Source organism: Colius striatus, chromosome 19 (genome assembly GCF_028858725.1).
Source record: "Colius striatus isolate bColStr4 chromosome 19, bColStr4.1.hap1, whole genome shotgun sequence".
NCBI classification, from domain to species: Eukaryota; Metazoa; Chordata; class Aves; order Coliiformes; family Coliidae; genus Colius; species Colius striatus.
Genome location: NC_084777.1, coordinates 5,583,266 through 5,603,566, shown reverse-complemented (window position 1 = coordinate 5,603,566; position 20,301 = coordinate 5,583,266). Strand labels below are relative to the sequence as shown.

The window sequence follows — 20,301 nt, the reverse complement described above, 5'->3', positions numbered from 1 at the left end:
AAACAAAAGCTGTGCCATCTGTGAAAAGCATGGAGTCCAGGATTGTGCATAACACGAAAAGCTGTCCTGTTGTAAACCTAGGGCCATGAACAACAATCCTGGTAATACTTCATTGCAATCAATGTCACTGGGACATCTTCAAAGGGCTGCTCAAAAGGCAGGAAATTTGGTTCTATCTGTGTCAGTGACCAACCTGCAGTACTGCAGGCACCCCTGAGGGAGCCCTCACAAGCTTGACTGTCACAGAATCTGGGATGTTACTTAAACCTGATTTTACATAAGCTCATTTGGAGCCATGTCAGCTATGATGAACTCAGATATCATCTTACTGAAGAAAACTCACTGTATCTGTTTAGAATTGTCATGCAAATAGAGGTCTCTGGGGAGATCTCCCTATTTTTAATTAACCTTTGGACTGACTGAAGTGAGGCATTAAAGCCTCGAAGGATTTATCCTACTAGTAAGCTTGAGGAACTAAACCAATCACATCCATGTTTGCAAGCAGTTTCTCCACCCTCTGGCTTACTTTTTCAACATCTGCTTTTGTAACATTGATGTCAGCATCCATTTTCTCAAAATACTGCTGTGCTCGATCAGCTTCTTTGCAGTCCCGTTCAAACCGCCTCTTGCTCTACGAAGGAAAGAGAGAAAACGTCACAACCTCACAGCATCAAAATCTACTTAAAATCAATACCTTTCTCTAAACTGATCTGTCAGATTTTGGGATCTCCTTGTTTACACTAGAATATGTTTCCATATTAAAAACAAACAACAAAACAAACCCAAAGTTAGCAGAAACGTGGTTTTGGTTCCTTTCTTCAGGCTGCTTGACTCTACCAACATCACTCATATTACAGTACATTTCCCTGTTAGTGTCTCTTTTTCTCTTTACACCAAATCACTCTCTTACAACACTAAACTCCCCCATTTCTGTAATGAACAACATAGGATTCATACATTTCCAAGTAGGATTTTTGGTTACTGATGTCTCCTTTTTTCATCCTCTCACAGCCTCAATTTTTGTTCATCACATGAACAACATTTCCAACGTATTTACTTTTGAGAAACATCATCTTACTTCAGAGATGGTCCCATTCAATTTATTCATGTAGTATGAAGCTGTTCAGTTTACCAGGGAACATCTGAGTAGGACCCGCAGGGACTCTGCCTTTTCAGCAATGCTTAGCACACTTTTCAAGACACACCAAATGAAATGCTACACAGATCCCACAGAAAACCAAATGTACTTTTAAAACAGACTTTAAATACTACCAGAGTATTTAAGAAAGAGTGTTTAAAATCCCATTTCTATGGCTTTTATCCACACACCCTTCTTTCTCCAGATATAATGCTTGGAACCATCTCTATGAAAAGCACATAAAAATGACTGAATTGTCACATCTGAGAAAGTTTCCACTTACAGCTTCAAGTTGTTTCCAGCAAGTTTCAATATGTTGTTGTGCCTTTCTGCCATCATGGAAATGCTGTTTCAAAAAAGAAGACAGAAAAAGAAAACATTTTGAACAACAAAAGAGCAAACAGTCAATTATGCTCAAGGAGTTCCAGAAAAAAAAAGCCCAGAAATGATTCTGACAGCTGTGTTCTGCAACACTGGTAAATCGAGCAGGTGTACAACGACTATCTCATGTCTCAGCAGGCTGCAGATGTATATTTGCATCAATTATAGTGGTTAGTCAGACCAAGGCTAATTAATCCCTTTAGCAATTCTACCTTGTATTGTTCACTGTATCTCATAATTACTGGTTTCCAGTACCATGAAATCTGAAGCACTTTTAGCTGAAGAGTATTTCTTTGGTGACTGACTGAACACTAGGCTCTAAATTAGAATTCCTCTCTACATGGAATTTACCAAGATGCCCTTGATTGGCACATTCTAACAACTGATATTTGTCCTGATTTTCATTCAGACTCAACATAAAACCCTCTTCTTCCCAGTTACTGGCTGTGTGTGTGAGGCCAGCTGTTCATTTCTCTTGAGAGGTATTCAATTCTTTGGGTCCCTCCACAATCCTTCCTCTCCCACACGTTGGGCTGTGTGCACATGTGTACACATATTAAGGTGTTACAGAGGTTACTAAATATGAGATGTCAGCTACATACTGAACAACAAGGAACTTCTCCTGACATGCCTTTTAGAGACAGAGTTTTAATTGTATTCAGTTTAAATAACCATTCTTAGGTCTTACACAATGCTCTTCATCAGAGAATCTAATGTGCTTTAGATATTATCCCCTCCTGTCTTCCATATGTTTCATTTTTCCTCAGAAGGAAATAGTTGAAAATCAGTGCATAGGTAAATGGTACAGCTGTAAATAGGAATGCTAATGCAGCCTGCAACCGACTGCTAGAAGAGGTTGCTTCTTCTACCAACCACCTTGTAAAACAAATAATACAGCAAACTATAAATAGGAAGAGGTGCCCTTCTGCTGCATTATTCACTGACAATTAGGATGTTTTACTCAAATACAGATACAGCTTCATGCAGTAAACCTAAAAAATAAAGGTCTGATATTATCTGATAGTCCTGCCTGTAACTCACTCAAATTCATGCATTCTCATGTGCATAGGCAGACATTAGATATATCTTAAGCAGAATGATATCAACAGTCTGTTAGGCTAAAAAAGCTTCTGCTTCCCAACAGCAGCCTGCCACAAACTGCCAAAGTTAGAAAAACGTGCCTGCAAGCACTTTATAATTGGCAGCTACTTGGTTTCCTGCATCTTCCACTAAAGCATCTGGTATTTTCCTCTCTCAGAGAGGCAAGTTTCTGGAGCAAATGTGCTAGTGACATTTCCTACCAGATATGCCACTAGAGAGCCCCAAAGCTGTAATTGTCTGTTATGCCACATCCAATAGACTTGTCTTAAAAATCGTGACAACCTTCAACTTCTACTATTACTTGTGGCTGTTAAGGAGGGATGGCTCACCTACAGTTAAGCGTAGGAGCACTCTATAGCTTTAACTTTCTAGATAGTGTTTATCTCTGCACAAAAATTCTCAAAGCAAAAAAGACATGCACAATGTCAGTAAAGCTTTTAATCGTGGGCATGTGCCATGCTCATCTCTGTCTACTCCTGCTTACTGAGGAAGGAGCACAGCTGACAGCACGGGACTTCTGTGCCTGGGGAAAGATGCCTTTGCCATGAACATACTTGTGCAGTTCAGCCGCCTGCCTACCACACAAGGCTTTGCCAAAAACTCAGTCACCTCATTATGACATTCAAAAACCCCAGACATGAACTGTAAAACTGCTGGGGTGGTGGGGAAAGGCTCCAAGTTGATTTCGGTTCCTTTTGTGGATCCCCATCTTCTCTCAACTCCGCACGTGACAGAGCATCTTCCTTGCCAGGGAGCTTTGAAGCACTTCTCAGTTCAGGCTTGCTTTCGTGATTAGAGTTTTGGAAAACAGATTGAAAGAGCAACAAAAAGAGTCCCAAGGAACAACTAATTGAAAAGGTCATTTTTCAACATTTTGCTAATGAGCACAGAATTCATGAAAACCTTTTAACAGCAAAGCTGCCAGTGAAGTGCCTTGGCTGTCTTAATACAGCATCTCCTGCCTCCAGTAGCCTTTGCTCAGGTGCTCCCCTCTTCACCAGCTCTGACTGTGTTGGAGTGTAGGAAGGGACTCGACTCAAGAACAGATGGCCTGCATGAAACCCAGTGCTGTCACAGACCCAAACACCTTTGGAAAACAACATGCCAAGTTCATTTGACAGAAGACAATCATATACAAGGGCTGAAGCATGAACTACTCTGAGCTTTAAACCATTTTGTAGTGAACCAGTAACATAGTTTTAATTTTGGACAAGTCATCACTGTTATTTCCAAATTTGCCTTTTCTGATTTTGCCATGCTTTCTTTCTTTTTTGACAAAGCTCTTCTACAGAATGGGGCTCTGAGGTGTAAAACTGGCATTACTGAGGACTATTGAATAGTGAAACTGAGGAAGCAATGTCAAATGACAGTATAATAAACACAGGTACACCATGTTTTGGATATTTCAGTGCAATATTGCCTTTTTTTACTTCAACTATTTCCCAAATATAACCCCCAATTCTTCTTGTATTATCCCACATATATCCTTGTTACAAGAGACCAAGCTACATGTGGTAACAGATGTAATAAGTATTGAGAGCACTTGTGCTTTTGCAAATCCTTGGCCATCAGAAGATGATCTCTGCCTTCCAAAAATTCATTTTTATATAATGCAACTGAGGATATATTTCTTCACTGCCTCCACTTCATGGGTAAGAAAATCGAGACAGTATGGTGAAGTGATGTGCTTGAAGCCATATAGGAAGCCTCCAGTTTCCTCAAACCCTCTATTATCTTCAACTTCCGCAAACTTGTTTCCTTTTGAATCTTCTTAAACAGCAAGTGTCTTTTAAGTTTTTTTTTGGGGGGGGAAAAGAAAGAAGTTAAACCTCAAAACCTTACCAAGAAGAGCTGATCTAAAGTTCTAGTTTGAAGAAAAAGAATTTTTCTTTTCAGTAAGAATTATTGGTTATTCCACACGTGAGGGGAACGTGACAGAGGATTTGGCAAATCACATGCAAAACCACCATTCTTAGTGAGTCACGTTTCAGCAGCACACACTGATGAATTTAGAGTAGTTGATACAATCTAGAATATTAGTCTTTTTTCCTTCCCCTCAACCTAATGAACACTAATCAGCCTTTCTATTTAAAAAACTCAGATTACAAGCAAGATACCGAATTAATGAATCACACTTTGAGCTTGCCAGTAAGACATTTGCAGTAGTGATGTTGATTCTCCACATGCCATAATTTCCTCCAGACTTTTCAGCCATATTCACAGCATTTAAAGCACACAGTACAAAATGGTAAAGTGAAGGTTTTAGTTTTGTTAGTGTTCATTACTTGACCTCTATAAACCCCCTTTTAATCTATACTTTGAAGTCTTAATCTAGCAATCACCGTGCCAACTTTAAGTCTTCCCTACAAAAATGTTTTCTCCAAGCATTAGACCTGCTAAATAGCTTAAAATGTTGCAGCATTACCCAAGCTCAAACAATACTGCCTACATGACCACAACTGTCCTTTTTTCCTGTGTATTAAAAACAGAAGGCAATTAGGATGTCACAGGGTGCTCTGAACAATCCATAATTGGCCATGTTTTGACTGGATGTTTCCATCCATTCCATGCTCACAGGGTAAGACCCAATAATCTTGGGTTTAAGTGACCTCAAGTTGTTGTTACAACTTGAGAGATTTTCAGCATTAAGTTGCTTATATGAAGACTGCAGATTAAATCAACTTTTCAAAAGCATTCATTGTATTTTAAGAACTCCCAGCTCATGGAATACTCAGCTACAATAAAGGAATTTGAGGACAAGTAGGAAATCCACAACAAGATGCACCATATGTGTGAGGTTTTTCCTTTTTAAATCAAGTCACCCCAGTCGGTGTGCTCTGCTCATTACCATGCTGACTGTGTTTGTAACAGCTGGGATGAAATCCTGGCTGCTGCACACTCAAAGACAAAACTCTCATTGACTTTTGTTAGGCTCAGATTTCACCCATGTTGATCAAAACACTGCGAGCAGTGAGCTACCTACAATACAGTGCCTGTTACTGCCAACACCATTACAATAAGTAGCAGTGGGATACTTTTACAAAACTTTCTTGGTATGCAAGAGGGTTTACGTAGTCACCCAGCTCTCAGAGCAGACAACAAAAGCTTGTTAGAAGATGCCTCAGCTTCTTACTGACCTTTTGAGAGGAATAGCAGAAAAGCAAGATGTTACAAACATCTTATGAAGGACAATACAGTCCAGTAATTTTGCTGGGGAAATCCTGGGTAGCTTTAAACGAAAGAATTGCCTGAAACATTTAGACTACCAGCACAACAGCAGGACTGCTTATGCTGTACCAAAAACTGACCATGGGAAACATTTTAAGAAGGGCTGTAAAATGACAGCCTTGTTCTTCTTAAGTAAGTAACCAGCAATTGATTGCATGATTGAACTCAAGATTAGCACATCTACTGTCTGTTTATATTAGAGAGTCTGAAAACTCATCTTAGTGAATTTATTTGTATGCATAGGGTTCATTTGACAACACCAATTCAAAAACTTTCAGAAAAGATAAATTACAAGGTTGCTTCATTCTCCTTCCTGTTTTCAAACTGGATAATGTAACAAACTGAAAAAACAGTTACTTTTGACTTCTGCAAGTGTCACTCTCATCTCATATTGGCAGTCAGTATAAACAGGCCTAGCAACTTGGTACTTCCTGTCCAATTCAAACTCACCATTTTTGTTAGAAGTGATTCCTAAAGTCATGGCTAGTGATTCAAGCATACTAGAGATGGAAATGTGAGAAGATGATTTTTTTCCTCAGTTTCCTCAGCTTGATTTACAAAAAGACTTGTCAAATGTTTTTCTTTTCCTGGCTCAAAAGACAGGAAACATTCCACTCGGAAGAAATCTTTGTTTCCCATAATAGCAACATGCTCTTGAGGTCTTATCATTCTCATTTGTAATAAGAGCAGCATAAGACAGCACTGTCATCGTTGACATGAAACACATGACTATCTTCACACACATTCATCAGTGCTACTTCTTCACATTGTGGCATAACCCTTTTCTTGCAGCTTTCCACATGAATCTTATTCTTAACGTATCTATCAATTAGATCAAGTCTGAAACAGGTTATATGAAGATCTGTTCAAGGGTGATGTTAATGAGACTTGAACTGTCTCCTAAAGGTGGTGCATTCCAAAGGAATTGCAGTTACAGATCACCAAGACCAAAGTTTCTCAGCTTCAGACAAAGATCAGATTAGCTGCACAAGACACCCAGATCTAGCTGCTCATGCCTACTGGGAAACACAACAACAGAATGATGGTGATTAGCCCAGAAGACACTGTGGCAGTAACATTTATGGTAACTTGACGTTTCATGCTACGTACCACAGATTAAGTCCTTGTACCAAGAATTGTAGCTCAGAAACAAATAAGTTCTTCTCAGGCACAGAGACTACTGTGCATTGTGCTCCTCAGCAGAGCACAGCTTTGCAGAACAAGTCCATGAGAGCAAAGCTACAGGGATCCTGGAGAGCGTTCTGCTACACTGGCCAACTCTGAGTGGTCCTGCTGAACCATCTGGCTTCCAGGCTTCAGCCCAGAAGGCCCTGGACTCAATGACCACAAACACAGGTAGGACAGGTTGTTTGGAGGTTGTATAGCACACTCTCAAATCCATCTGTGGAGGTTACTCACATCCTTAAAAGCCCAGCTGTGCACAGTGCTCTATAAGAACAAATCTATGGGCTTTTCAAAGGGAGACCCAATGTTAGTACTAAAAACTACAGTATGAAAATGTGTTTGTCTTTTGGAATCCTTCAACAAGAATAAAGGAGCATGCTACTCTAGCTTCTCCCTCTTCCAAGCTGCCGGTCTTGTTACAAAGCTTTTCTTCCACTGGTCCACACACAACCAAGAGACAGCATTTCAACAGAACATCTCCTCCCTCTACAGAAATTATCTGTGCCAGTCTCATACAGTAAAACTACATGTGCAAGTTAATGTCTCAACAAAGAAATACTTATGTCTTTCAATAGCTCCCACCTTTTAGCTGCTTCCATGTAACATTCCTGTATGCACATACCCACACAGGAGTAAAGACCTGCATCAGATACATAAAGTATAAATGTGAGCTAAAATGCCAGAAAAACACCCCCACAGGTATCCTGTACCTTGGGCCTTGGATAAACAGCACTCACACAGTTAAAGCGTGCTCTGCTAGCATGGCTTTACTATTCCTCTTCCACTTTAGGCCTCTTTCTGTGGCTGTCTGGATGCAGCACGAAGAGAAAAATACACACATGGCCGATGCTCGACCTCTCTCGCCCGCAGGTGTTTCAGTCATGTACTGAGCAGGAAATGTCACTGTCTTTAGAATACATATCTCTTCTCATCCCTCTAACAGGCTGCTGCTCTGCAATGCAATACTAAGGCCAATTCACAGAAAGTGTAGCTACGTTTATTTGTAACCATATTTTGTTTCCTTAAAGTAGTCAATGGAAGTCAGTTTCTTCATCTGAACTATTATTACACAGTTCAATGTACCCATTCAAAACTGGGAAGAGCGGGATGTTCAGTCCAGCAGCCTCAACTTTGCTACATCCAAGGTTCACATCATACCTTACAGCTGGGTGTAAGGTGGGATATTTTTATTAGTTCCTCATACAAAAAGATGTTTTTAGAAGCTTTCATAATAACATTTGCTTTTTCCATCCCAGGACAGTCCGTCACAACACCATTACATGATGTGTACAAATATTTAACACAGTCTCGTTAAATTTGTGCCATAGTTTAGGGAAAATCAACAAACACTCAATCAGAATATGCAGAATTTATTATGCTCTTTCCTAACCAATTTCCTGCATTGTTTCTTTTCTATACTGGTATAATTTCACTTAATTAAATACAGACCAAATCTCGTAAGAAACAGGAGATGAGTATGTAGAGTTGGACTTCTGTGCAGTGTATGTATCAAGCACAACAAACTCTCCCAACATGACCAGAGATTTCTTTCTGTTCATAAGTAGCTCCTGGCAACATAACCATTAATGATTTTTTTATACCCTTATACTTCAGATTAAACAAATTCTAACTCCATTCATGGGGCAATAAGCTAGAGGTGGGTTTGTCACAGAACAAGGACTGGGAAAAGCTCAGTTTGAATCTTCTCAAAATGAAGTTTCAAGTCTGGCATATCACTTTCACTGGCTCACTTTTCCTACTATCCACTTTGCCATTAGTTTGCCCTTTCTGGAAGGCAGCAACGCCACTTTGTACCTCTGCAGCACAAAGCACAGCTGTGCTCCAAACACACATAGACCTTGAGGCACATCCAAAACACAATATGGAAAAATCCATTGTGCACTTGACAGGGTCACACTTTGCCATCCTGTCTCACGCTTGCATGGTGCATTACACTGTGAGAAACCCTGTTGAAAAACCACAGGACTGTTTGCAGAACAGGGCACCTCTGAAAAGTAATAAATGTGGCAGAATTCCTCCAATTATTTACTTTTCTTCAACACCTGAGAGTCTACAAGAAATAGAAAGTTCTCTGACATGGACACCCCCTGTATCAATACACACAGTGGAGTGAATATGCTCCACCATAAAGAACCAGATCATTTTTTCACCTTACAGTACCCATAAGGATGCATTCACTCCCTTTTCCCCTTCTATCCCAACACAAAATGGAATGTATTGACATCATGTAAATTCTCTCCCAACCACAGAATCCCAGTGCTGCACCAGTTCAGTCTGCAGCAAAGCTTCTGTTTGTACCTGACTTTTATGCTTGATTGTATGGAGTCAGCCTCCTCCCAAGGGGAGGTGGAGGTAGAGGTGAAAGCAACAGCCATAATAAGAAGGATAGCTCATGACTCCCAAATACATTTTTAGCAAAATTATATGAGCAATGGCTACACAGAGCAGCTGCTGCCAGAGCAGATTATGAGTCAGACCTAGTCTGTGACCACTGCATCTAAGTCAGAATTGCCTCAGGAATTCATTTAGGAATTTCTATCTAGACAAAGTATAGTATTGAGGGTTTTCCTCAGCCACAGTTGAGAGAACCAAGCTACCCCCTGTGAAGCTTCAAGAAAAAAAATGATAATCTCAATTCCTGGGCCCCACTGGCTACATGTTTGCTCAGAAGTCCTCTAAGGCATCACTCATAAAAGAGGGTAGCAAAAAAAAGTGTCTAGATACCCTTTTCTCTCTCTTTTTACTTTTTCAATAGAACAAATTGATGTTGAGTAATGTTGAGTAACTTGGCAAGTGCAAAAATGCACAGAAACAGATTCCCTCACCTCAAATGCTGGTGGTTGTTCCTGCATATGGAGAATAACTGGTCTGCTTCAGAGGTACTATCACAACCAGCAACAGCCACAGTGACTAAAACTAGCACTCAAGTACATTTCTGACCTGGAAAGGTATTACCTGTTACTTCCCACAAAGTGAACCAAACACCTCTCTTGACATCACTGGGATCATCTCCTTTTCCTGTGTCACAGACAACCAAGATTAAGACCCAATTCTATAACACTGCAGGGCCCGTAGCTTAAATGTGACACCTAGAGTTACCCCAAAGTGAGATTTTGGTGAAATTGAGGTAGCACAAAATAAAACTCTTTTTTTCCCCTAAACCACTCCAAGACAATCCCTGTCATACAGAGAAGGGGAATTCACTTGCATGCATCTGACTTCAATAACTTCAAAAGGAAGGTGGATGGGGCATGACTTTCACACGTAGGGTAGAACTGAAATTGCAGCTTTAAAGCAGCTATCAAGGCTGAAGATGATACTTACTCAGATGAGAGCATGGACACACTAAGACCAAGAGAATACAAGGAGAAGTTTAAGTGAGGAAGTGTATTACAGAGAGTTTCACTTCACTACTCAGTTGGGAAGAACTGAAACAGCATGAGAAGCTCTCCCTCTCACAAACACGCGTGCTGTGTGTGAAAAGCAGGCGGGGTGTATGCCTAACTACAGTGACTGTGAGGGCAAAACAACTCATCCAGTATGGTGATAACATCAGTGTGGGCTATCCTATGGAAGAGGAATGTGTAATATGATAAAGTTTAACACACTGATTGACCTTTGCTGCTGAAGGTACTCTAGTTTTAGAAAAAGAGTCTTTGCTTCATTTTTCTTCCTGTTTTCTGAGAATCAAAATCCATCAAGCAACAAAGCACATGATCTGTAAAAACATAAAGGTAACTCAGAACTCTCCTAAACTCCAAGTCAGATCAAGGAAAGAGATCTATTTGTCCTCTGAACAACAGCACCAGACCACTCTGAATGTGCAAATCACTCCACTCATCCAATCTCCAAATTTTTCTATCTTTGATTAGCTGCATCTTTCCTTATTTCCACCATGAAGAACATGATATAGGCAGACATCAAGCACACCTTTCTCAACAGTCAAATCTAACATATGTAATATTTGCATGCCAAATTAATTTTATAATAAAACTAATTAAAGGCTTTATATACTATCAGGTTTTGTACTGCTTAAAGGCTATGGGCTTGTACTTGAAAGAAAAACAAAGGAGTGTGAGTTATCATTACACAATCCCAATCATCTGCTGATCTAATTCCACTTTAGTCAGCAGAGCTAAATGAGCAGGAAAAAAAGAGCAATATAGGTGGGCATCAGACCCCATGTGTTTAAAGACCACCACCCTCATCCCCCATCGCTCTGTTAAATGCACAATTCCTAGCACATATCAAAGCAGTTTCCTGTGGAAACAGGAGCTCTTAAAGTCTGATGTATTTGCCTGACCAATATCTTCATCTTTCACACATTTATCCTTACAACACCTTTGTGTATCATTTCTATCTTCCAGATGAGAAATTAGAACAAGAGCAGGAGTGCTTATCTATCTTGGTCACATTGAAATCACTGGAAGTGTCTCTCCTTTTACAGGTATTTGGACAGCTTAATGACTTAAATGGAATTATACAAGGCTCTGTGAACAAGAATGTGGGTCTCCCAGTTCCTTGGCCTTAGACCCAGACCAGATCAACTTTGTTAGGTTAATGGTTGGACTCAGAGATCTTAAGGGTGTTTTCCAACATAAATGAGTCTATGAACTTGCAGCACAAGTGTTGATGACACATCAAGCAGTGAGCATGAGAACTCATGATAGAAAAATTTCTGGAAATACCAAGCCATTCATCAATTTGTATCATAAAAGGTTTTGCCAAAGCATCAGCCCTCTGTGATATTTACACAAGCACCTTCCCCTCCTGCAGATCCCAGCATGATTGATGCATTTGTGTTTTGAAGTGAGAGAGGCTATGTATGAAAAACGCCTGGAGGCAGAAGTAGTTTCCTTTTCAACACCATTTGCTCATAATTGAGTAATCTCCAGGAATCAGACAAGGATTCATAATTCATGTAGCTTATATTGGTGTTACAAGAACAAAACAGCCTGCCATGACTGACAACTGTTTCCTGTCAAAGGCTAAGAATTACCAGCAACAGCAGGTAAATACTCTGCCAAGTTTGGGGGTTTTTTTTGATGTTCTCATGCTGTTATCACATGACCAATATTAAAATAATCTTCCTGTCATTCACCTGTTACTTATGGACTATACTTACTACAGAAGTGTACAAACAGAACAAAAAAGCAACACAGTTACTGCTCATATTCTTTACAAGATCCTCTTTCATCATATCTAAAATGTCAAACAGATATTCCCATCACCTTACACATCCTGGACATGTTCCTATGCAACTTGATCTAGATTGACCTGCTTCTGCAGAGGGGTTGGACTGGATCCCTTCCAACACTACCATTCTATGTAATTGAAAAATTGGGTAAAAAACATTAGAAGGGACAGAACAATGTCACACTAGAATGGATTTATTTTTTCTTTTTGCAGAGTCCATGCTGAATAAAAGCTAACAGAAGGGGCTGAAAAAACATTATCCTCACTGCTAGATATAAAACATTCTCCCATGCCAAAATCTGGTGTCCCTGAAAGACTACACACCATTCTGCAAATTAAAGGTATGTCTGTATGTTCTTTTCCTCTGACAGACTTACCATCCTAATAGTGTAATTAGGAAAAGATGGTAATTTCCAGGACTCTGATGCTGCACAACACTTCACGTTAAACACACATGCTTAACATTTGGGGGAGTATTTATAAGAGCCTAAGTTTTTCCAGACTGAGTAAGGGTCCTTTTGCACTTTCCACAATAGACCAACACTTTTCAAGGGAAAAATGTTGCCTTGATGCTCCCTTGCCTTGTTACACTTTGCTTAGTCATTTCATACCTCTGTAAGAGTATTTGTAACAACAATAATTAGAATCACTACTTTATGCCTGGTTATCCCTGGGATAAAAGGGTTCAGGGCAAGGAAGAAAAATCACATCTCAGAGCTGGTGGCATGCAAATTTACCAGCTTTGATAATTTACTGTAGCAGGCACATAGGTTCCTAAACTACTAGCATTAACATAAAACATTACCATAAAGCTTCTAATTCTACCAATCTTGAAGGATAACAGATTGAAAAACAGATTCCTCATCATCACAAAGAAAGACAGATCCCATATTTCTCATCAGAATATTTTTTAGAAAGTTCTGTTCACCAGACCTGGCTGAGAAGCAGGAAAATGGGAACCACAATCCTAATAATTCCATCAATCCATCTCAATACTACAGTTTCTCTGTTTACTTCAGGCTTTACACAGTGCTGCTGGACTCTTCCCTAAGCAAGCTTTTGGCTAACAGAGCCATAAGCACAGATGGGTCTCTGACCTTATTTAGCAGGGATTCTCCTGAAGGCATTGCTGTCTGATTTTATAACATTTGATTCAAACGGTTCAGTGACTTGGTGAGGGCACATAACCCACTTTCTTAATGCTTGGTTCATTTTCAACATTCATGCTTAATAACTACCAATAAGTTTTGCTAAACATTGAACTCCCTTACCACTAATTATCTATCTTAAACAGCAATTTACTGTGAAAGATTAAAAAAAGAGGCTCTCAGTTACCGATTTCCTCTCTTGTTTCAGCTCCTGCACGTAGCGGGTTAACTCTCCAGTGATAAGAGAGGTCATGTTCTCCGAAATGACCTCGTGCTGTCCAGCATAGTCATTCATTTCATTTAAAGTGGCTAGGAAGGCTCTAGCTGATGTGTACCTGCAGAGAACAAAAAACACATTTTTCTTTTAGTCCCTTTCTTTTCAGCAAGACACACTGCAAAGGGAGGTTGGGATTTACTGTTGCCGTGTGAGGCTGAATATGGATTAGCACAGATTCATCTGAAGGAATTTCTCAAAATGAAGCTTATCCCACACATTGACAGTTGGCTGATAAATTTATCTTGATTTTGACAGGTTGACATTGGCACTTGAAATATCACAGTTTTAGAGTGCAAAGTTTGTTATCAGCACAGCTCTGGGACTTGATTATTCTCATTTCTCTTCACAGAATACTTATAATCACACTCTTTAAAGTCTTGCAAACCTATACACAGAGTCATCAGTGTACCCTACCTGGCAAAATCTAGTCTAGGCAACCAACATTTTGGCTAACACAGTGCAAAAATCTTTCCTAATATAAGATGGACTAAAATCAGCCATAGATTATAATGTTTTCAAAAAGGTAGTGAGCTAACTAACCAGCTGTTCCTTGTCAATTCTTACTTTTTAGTACCTTCCATTGCAAGGTTTATTTATTTTATAAACTGATCTCCTATACAACGTTCCACTTATTATTAAAAGGAAGAAACCAACATCTGTGCACACAATTCCAAAACAGTAGATTATGTCACTAGCATATTCAGCACAGGGCCAACAGAGCTGCATTTCAACACCCCAGATGGTTGTGCTGGTCAGCTGGAAAACAGCAGCTTTGAAATACTGCACTTGTACATACCAGAAAAACTGTTAGTTAAATGGTAGTGGTCTGCATCAATAACATCACCTAATAATGAAAAAGCAAAGCAAAGAGGGAGAGATTTAGAAGAAAAAGAGGTAGGGATGAAAAAGGAATCACAGAGGAAAAAAAAATCCACAAAAAAAAAAAGAAACTAAAAAGATACTAAAAACGTAGTTCAGTCCAAGCAGCCACTTTCACAGGCAAGCTGTGGTGCCTTGAGTGAAATCCCAGGTGTAAAAGACAGTGGATCAAGGCCATAAAACTACAGACTAATAATAAGGTTGAAAAGAGATAATTTTTAGACAGACTGTCTCAAAGCAGTGTCTGAGGCACCCAAAGGTCGCATGACAAATTCCCAGACATTGCTTAGAGACATGGGGAACCTATGCTGAGGTGAACACTATTTAAAAGGGCAAAGGATACATAGGATCTCCTGTGCCCCATCACATAAATGCTTCAACTCCAATATCCTTTTCTAATAATGAAAGATGTATCAAGAAAAGGTTGTAGTAAACTCAAAATACCCATTTATGGTAGAGCTACCCAAAGGCAGATTTATTCTTAATCCTGGGTACAGACCAAACCAGCTGATGCACTGGCAAAGTAAGCTTCCTTGTGTAAACATCAATATCTCAGGAAACAATGGCATAAATAACTGATTCCTCATGTTACTAAACAGAAATTCAAAAGAAAACAAAACAGGCTCTGATCTCTGTTAAAGGGAGCCCCAAGAGCAGCTGCATATAAAAGCTTTAGGGGCTGACCCAAAAAGCTAAATTTATACAATCACACAGTTGGACCCTTATCCAAAATTATTCGAAATGCTTCAGATTTCAAGGTCAAGGGTTTAAGCCTGCTGCTGGGCTTTACAGAGGCAGAGCAGCCTCCTGCAATATAAAGCTACAAGGTCAGCCTCTGTGATGCCTTTGTTCAAAGCTGACATATTACAAAACACTGACTTTGAGAAACATGAATGCTCTAAGGAAAATGTTTTTGTTCTTGCTTATGGCCTGCCTGATGGAAAGCTCCTCCTCTAGAAAGCTCTCTTTAAAGATTATCTTTGATCTCAACTAGGGCAGGAATGTTCTTAATGATGTGTGGTCTATCATCACTTGTATGCTCCACAGCATCACCCAGTGAAGGAGCTGTGCTTTGATGCTGCAGTCATTATCTGTGAATGCTGCATTGGTCCTGGAAGATACACTCCAAATCCATGCATAACAGCAGGCAGCTGAGGCCATGCAACACCCTTCAGCAGCAGCAAGTCATGCAGCCATCCATCCCAGGACACTGCCAGTACAAACTACATCCTTCACCTTACTCTTCAAGAACCATGGGTCTCTCTGTTGTGTTGTCCCTTTAGTAAATTACTAATCTGTGTTGTCAATCCATTTGAGTAATTTAATACTGAAGTGGACTGCTTCAGTTTCATGCTAAAATTAACAACTCTTTCTCTTCCTGATGAAAGTAGTTCAGAGTTTGGTCAGCATCATACAGTCTGGCTCAAAGTTTTAAGGTATAGGAAAACAGCAAAACAACCGACCACAAAACCAGGCACTCTGAAACTGTAACATATAAAGAGAATTGAGTAGTTATAGACCAAATCCAAACTTTGAAAACCTACAATCTACAAGTCTGTCTCTGCATCTAAGATTTCTATACTCTTACACTTGGCTTGAAAATCTTTGGTTTACAAGTCAAATCCTAGTTGGTAGCTCAAACTTTTCCCCTTCCTCCATCAGTGTGTGTTCACCCACCAGTGGATTATGAACATACCTGTATTCCTCCTCTTCTTTGGAGTTCTTTTTAGGTTGGTATTTCTTTGAAAGATTCCTAAAATTAAAAATACATTAAATACAGTAAAAAACCCCAATTTTAAATCTCCTTGAAATTAACTACAATTAATCTTTGCATTCACACACATTCTGTGGGCTTTCAGCTTTCATTTGCAGTGACTAGACACCTTTTCAGAAGTATAACTGCAATTAGGCTTGGGCTGTAGTGCTTCAGTCTCTATAACCACAACAGAATAGTAGATTCTGAACATGAAAAGATAATAAATTGAGATCATGAATTCAATACACCTGACTTCTGGTTATGCATTAGTCTCCTTCAGCTGAGCTAAAGGAGAGATCCTTTCACAGTAAAAACACTGGCCCTTAGACACACAGATGTGCTTTACAAACTGCACCCAGTAGAAGGTGCTGCTCTATATCCAAAGGTCAGGCAGCCCATTACAGTGTGATTTGCTGCAGATGACACTTATGGCCAGGCAAATTTGACTGCCTTTAGCAGGATGCTTCCAAAGAAGAGAAAATTCTTCATGAAGCTGCAATTGAGATGATAAAAGTGGAATCATTTTATGATTATCAACTGATGCTGGGAGAAACATGAAATTTGATTATCCCAATTAGCACAGATGATTGCATCACTCATTACCCCACATCCAATGAGTGATTTAATGTTAAAATGTTGATATGCTCTTCAAGTGATTGTATCTTGAATAAGAAATATGAACACAACTGTTAACACATTTGACAGCTATCACATAGCTTTCAATGTACCACTGAGTGGAAGCCCCCAGCCAGCAGCACAGCAAAGTTTTAATGACCATGTGCTCTCCAACTGACACAGAACACACCTTGCTGATCCTTAATGCTCAGCATTGCCACATATATCACACTGTATCACAATCCAACATCACACATCCTTTAAACAACACAAACCAGAGAGCTGTCAAATCTTACGTAGCAATTTTAAGACCATTTCAGTGCTGCAGTACTGGGATCTCCTCTATTCTAAAAACTCAGTCCCATGACTACATGCCTTTCTGCAGTCTGTTACACTGCTGTGAAATGGAAGCCATTTGTTTTAGCTTTACAAGGTTCTTTCAGTGATTAAGAATAACACACAAGTGGCACTGATGGAGTCATTATCTGAAAGACTAACTTTCACTGGCCTATCTGTGCCAAACTCTTTGGGAAGATTCCCAGAACACATCCCATTGAAAAGAAACTGCTTTTTCAGAGGGGTAACCCCATTCCCTGTTGCACATTGTTTTTACTGCTAACTGGGAGACAGGAGGGACTCGTCTCATTTCTTTTGTTCTCCTTAAGGAATTAAGGAGCATCTGCCCAAACAGAGAGGTAGCCAGAACCCTGGCAGATTTTCACTGACAAATATGTGCATCTCAACATTTAAGCATCCCTACTGGAAGGGATACAAATGAGCATCTCCTTTCCAGTTTCTGCCTTCTCTGAAAAGAGCATGCTCTGACAAAACGAACTCTTCTCCAGTTCTGCATAAAGCAGCAAAAGATACCAGCATGGGAAGAGTTCTGCAAACTGTTCTGCACAATTACTGTAAGCTTTGAGCTAAAACCACAGGAACAGCCTGTGTTAACCTGTCCGTTTTTTAATAGAATGTCTGCACATTGAAATGCTGCAGCCCTTTCACTCCAAATGGATGTGATACAAGAGCTTTGCACCAGCCTTGGGGAGACTTATGAAAAGCAGATGCATGATTTATTATTATTTTTAAAATGTTCAGCACTGTTTCATCTCAACATTTGACAAGTGTATATTTTTGATTTTTCTTTTATACTTCTGACTTTTTAGAGCCTTCAAAGAGCACTGTGTTTAAGAGCTCCTCAGGGGTGAATAGATTTTTCATCCAGTCATACTTATTTGGCAGGGGAGGGACAAATGCAGCTACGCATGGGGAACTGAAACATGAAGAGAAGAAACAAATTGACCAAGTTTGTTTTGGAAGTCTAGGACAGAATAAGAAATAAACTTAAGGAGTTCAGAGTTTTCAGATAGTCTCAGGTAAAACAACCTCCCACTTAAACATTTTGTTGCTGTGTTTATTTTCATCATTACAGTCTTTACAACTGAAATTTGTCATCCTAACAAATTCACCATAGACGTGGGATTTTTTGTAAAACAGGTTTGCTCACACAGATACTCTGCTGGGGTTTCCCAGTCCAGTCACTCTCTTCCAGCTCATTCTGCCTCTGTAATTCAATCTCTTCTCATCTCCATAGGATGTGAGCAATTTGTTCATGCACAAATCATCTTCTATTTCCTGCTTGTCTATAGCAGAAACCCTGGGGAATCCTTGTGGCATTCCCCTGAGAAAGGGCATAACCACAAAGTCAGGGTATTATCACTACCAGCTCCTTGTAAAGAACAGGCCATCACACATCTCAAATCCATTCTACCACAAGCATCAAACATTCTGAGTGTTTTTTCTTAAAAAGACATTGTGGTTTAAATACACATAGATCAAGCACAACCTCAGAATTCCAACTCTCTATTATATAAAAAAGAAAGTATGGATTTACTAGAGGGGTTAGGAAAGATTAGTCCTGCACTCCTCAGTCACTTCTACCACCTCCAGTTTATCACCCTAGACACTGGTGGCTGCCAACATCATTGCACCACAGCCTCTCTTGGCAGGAGGAGGAATGCCTGTGTGTTGTAGTCCCTTCTAACCCTATTCACCTCTTTTTCTACCCTACTGGGAAAAGCAGTGTAAGGAGCTACTCATTGTGGGAGAGTTCTTACCACCCCTTCCCCATTTATACTGCATCTGACCTCGAGGAATACATTATCTGGGTCTGGTTCACATACACACATCATTTCACCTACAACCTGATGGTTGAACCAGACATGTAGAAAGTACCTAGCAGTTATTTCCAGTAATTTAGCTACTTGAGATAAAGTCACAGAGTCTCTACTCTGCACATCACAAGAACAGGGGCAAAATTATAAGTGTCAACATTCAAATCGTAGGTTCTAGCTACACAGATGAAATTTCCAAGGGCTGAGACTGACTTTCTGACCCGCAGTTTCTCCAACACATACTCATAAACAGCCAGTCTTATGAAAAGAAACCCTAAATTTCACCTTACAACAAACAGTCATTATTCTGCTGAATTATTAAATCCTTCAGCATTTACACACAGCAGTCCTAATTTTACAGAAAACATTACAATGTTATCCTCAAAGCCTGAGCCATTAATCATGCATGAATTGTGAGTAAGCTCTAGTAGGCTGCTCAGCCTCTACTTTCTTTTTGCAAAGCATATGACTTTTAGCACAGATAATAAAACAGTAGCTTAAATTAACTTCCCATTTCTATTCCCTAAATTAAAGCTAGCCTCTAACAGCCATTAGTATAAACCAAATAAACTAACACCACTGAAACAGTAAACTTACAGATGATTACAGGCTCCGCAACTGAGTCCAGAACTTTACACATCAACTTACCTAAGCTGCTTTGCATAGCTGAGTTCAATCTCTGTTCTTTCTTTTACAAACTTGATGTATTTTTCCAAAACATCAATACCCCACTGTGTGTGTTTCTCTAAGTTGTCAAACTGGTCCTGCAATGAATCAAAAAAAAAAAAAAAAACCCAACAAAATAGTTTAGTCTCATTGAACAGAGATAGCTAAAAATGATTTCCAAAGTGTGTATCACCACAAAGAAAGTGTTATTAATGTTTTCCATTACCACAGTTAGATATTTTCGTAGCAACACAGGTTTTTAATCAACAGAAATCTATCTTTTAAGAAGAGACCAATCCACTGACACTCTTCATTCCTCATTTGTGAATCAGTTTCATTTCAAAAATCCTGGCAATTCTACAGAACACAACCTTCTAATACAAAGACATGTTTAGACAAAGGATAAGAAATAGATATTCTTGCCAGTACTTTATTTTACTCTGACGAGTTAATAGAAGTTCCATGAGTTTGAGGCCTACTCCTAAATAACAATTCTGAGTTTTGTGTCCAATATATATATTTGGACTCCAGTTTCT

The 20,301-nt window shown here is 39.5% G+C and overlaps 1 protein-coding gene across 13 annotated transcripts in view; it reads right to left on the bottom strand.

The window, feature by feature from the left end:
• Positions 1–20,301, bottom strand: part of FNBP1 (formin binding protein 1) — a 96,188-nt gene that overhangs the window by 45,200 nt on the left and 30,687 nt on the right. For 12 of the 13 annotated variants that reach the window (XM_062011941.1, XM_062011937.1, XM_062011938.1 and 9 more), the window contains exons 2-6: positions 19,748–19,863; positions 16,251–16,307; positions 13,586–13,733; positions 1,422–1,484; positions 527–631 (exon numbers count right to left, since the gene is read on the bottom strand). In XM_062011941.1, coding sequence (XP_061867925.1) covers positions 527–631; positions 1,422–1,484; positions 13,586–13,733; positions 16,251–16,307; positions 19,748–19,863 — 489 coding nt within the window. The remainder of the gene's footprint in view (positions 1–526; positions 632–1,421; positions 1,485–13,585; positions 13,734–16,250; positions 16,308–19,747; positions 19,864–20,301) is intronic. The other variant, XM_062011950.1, reaches the window with a different exon arrangement.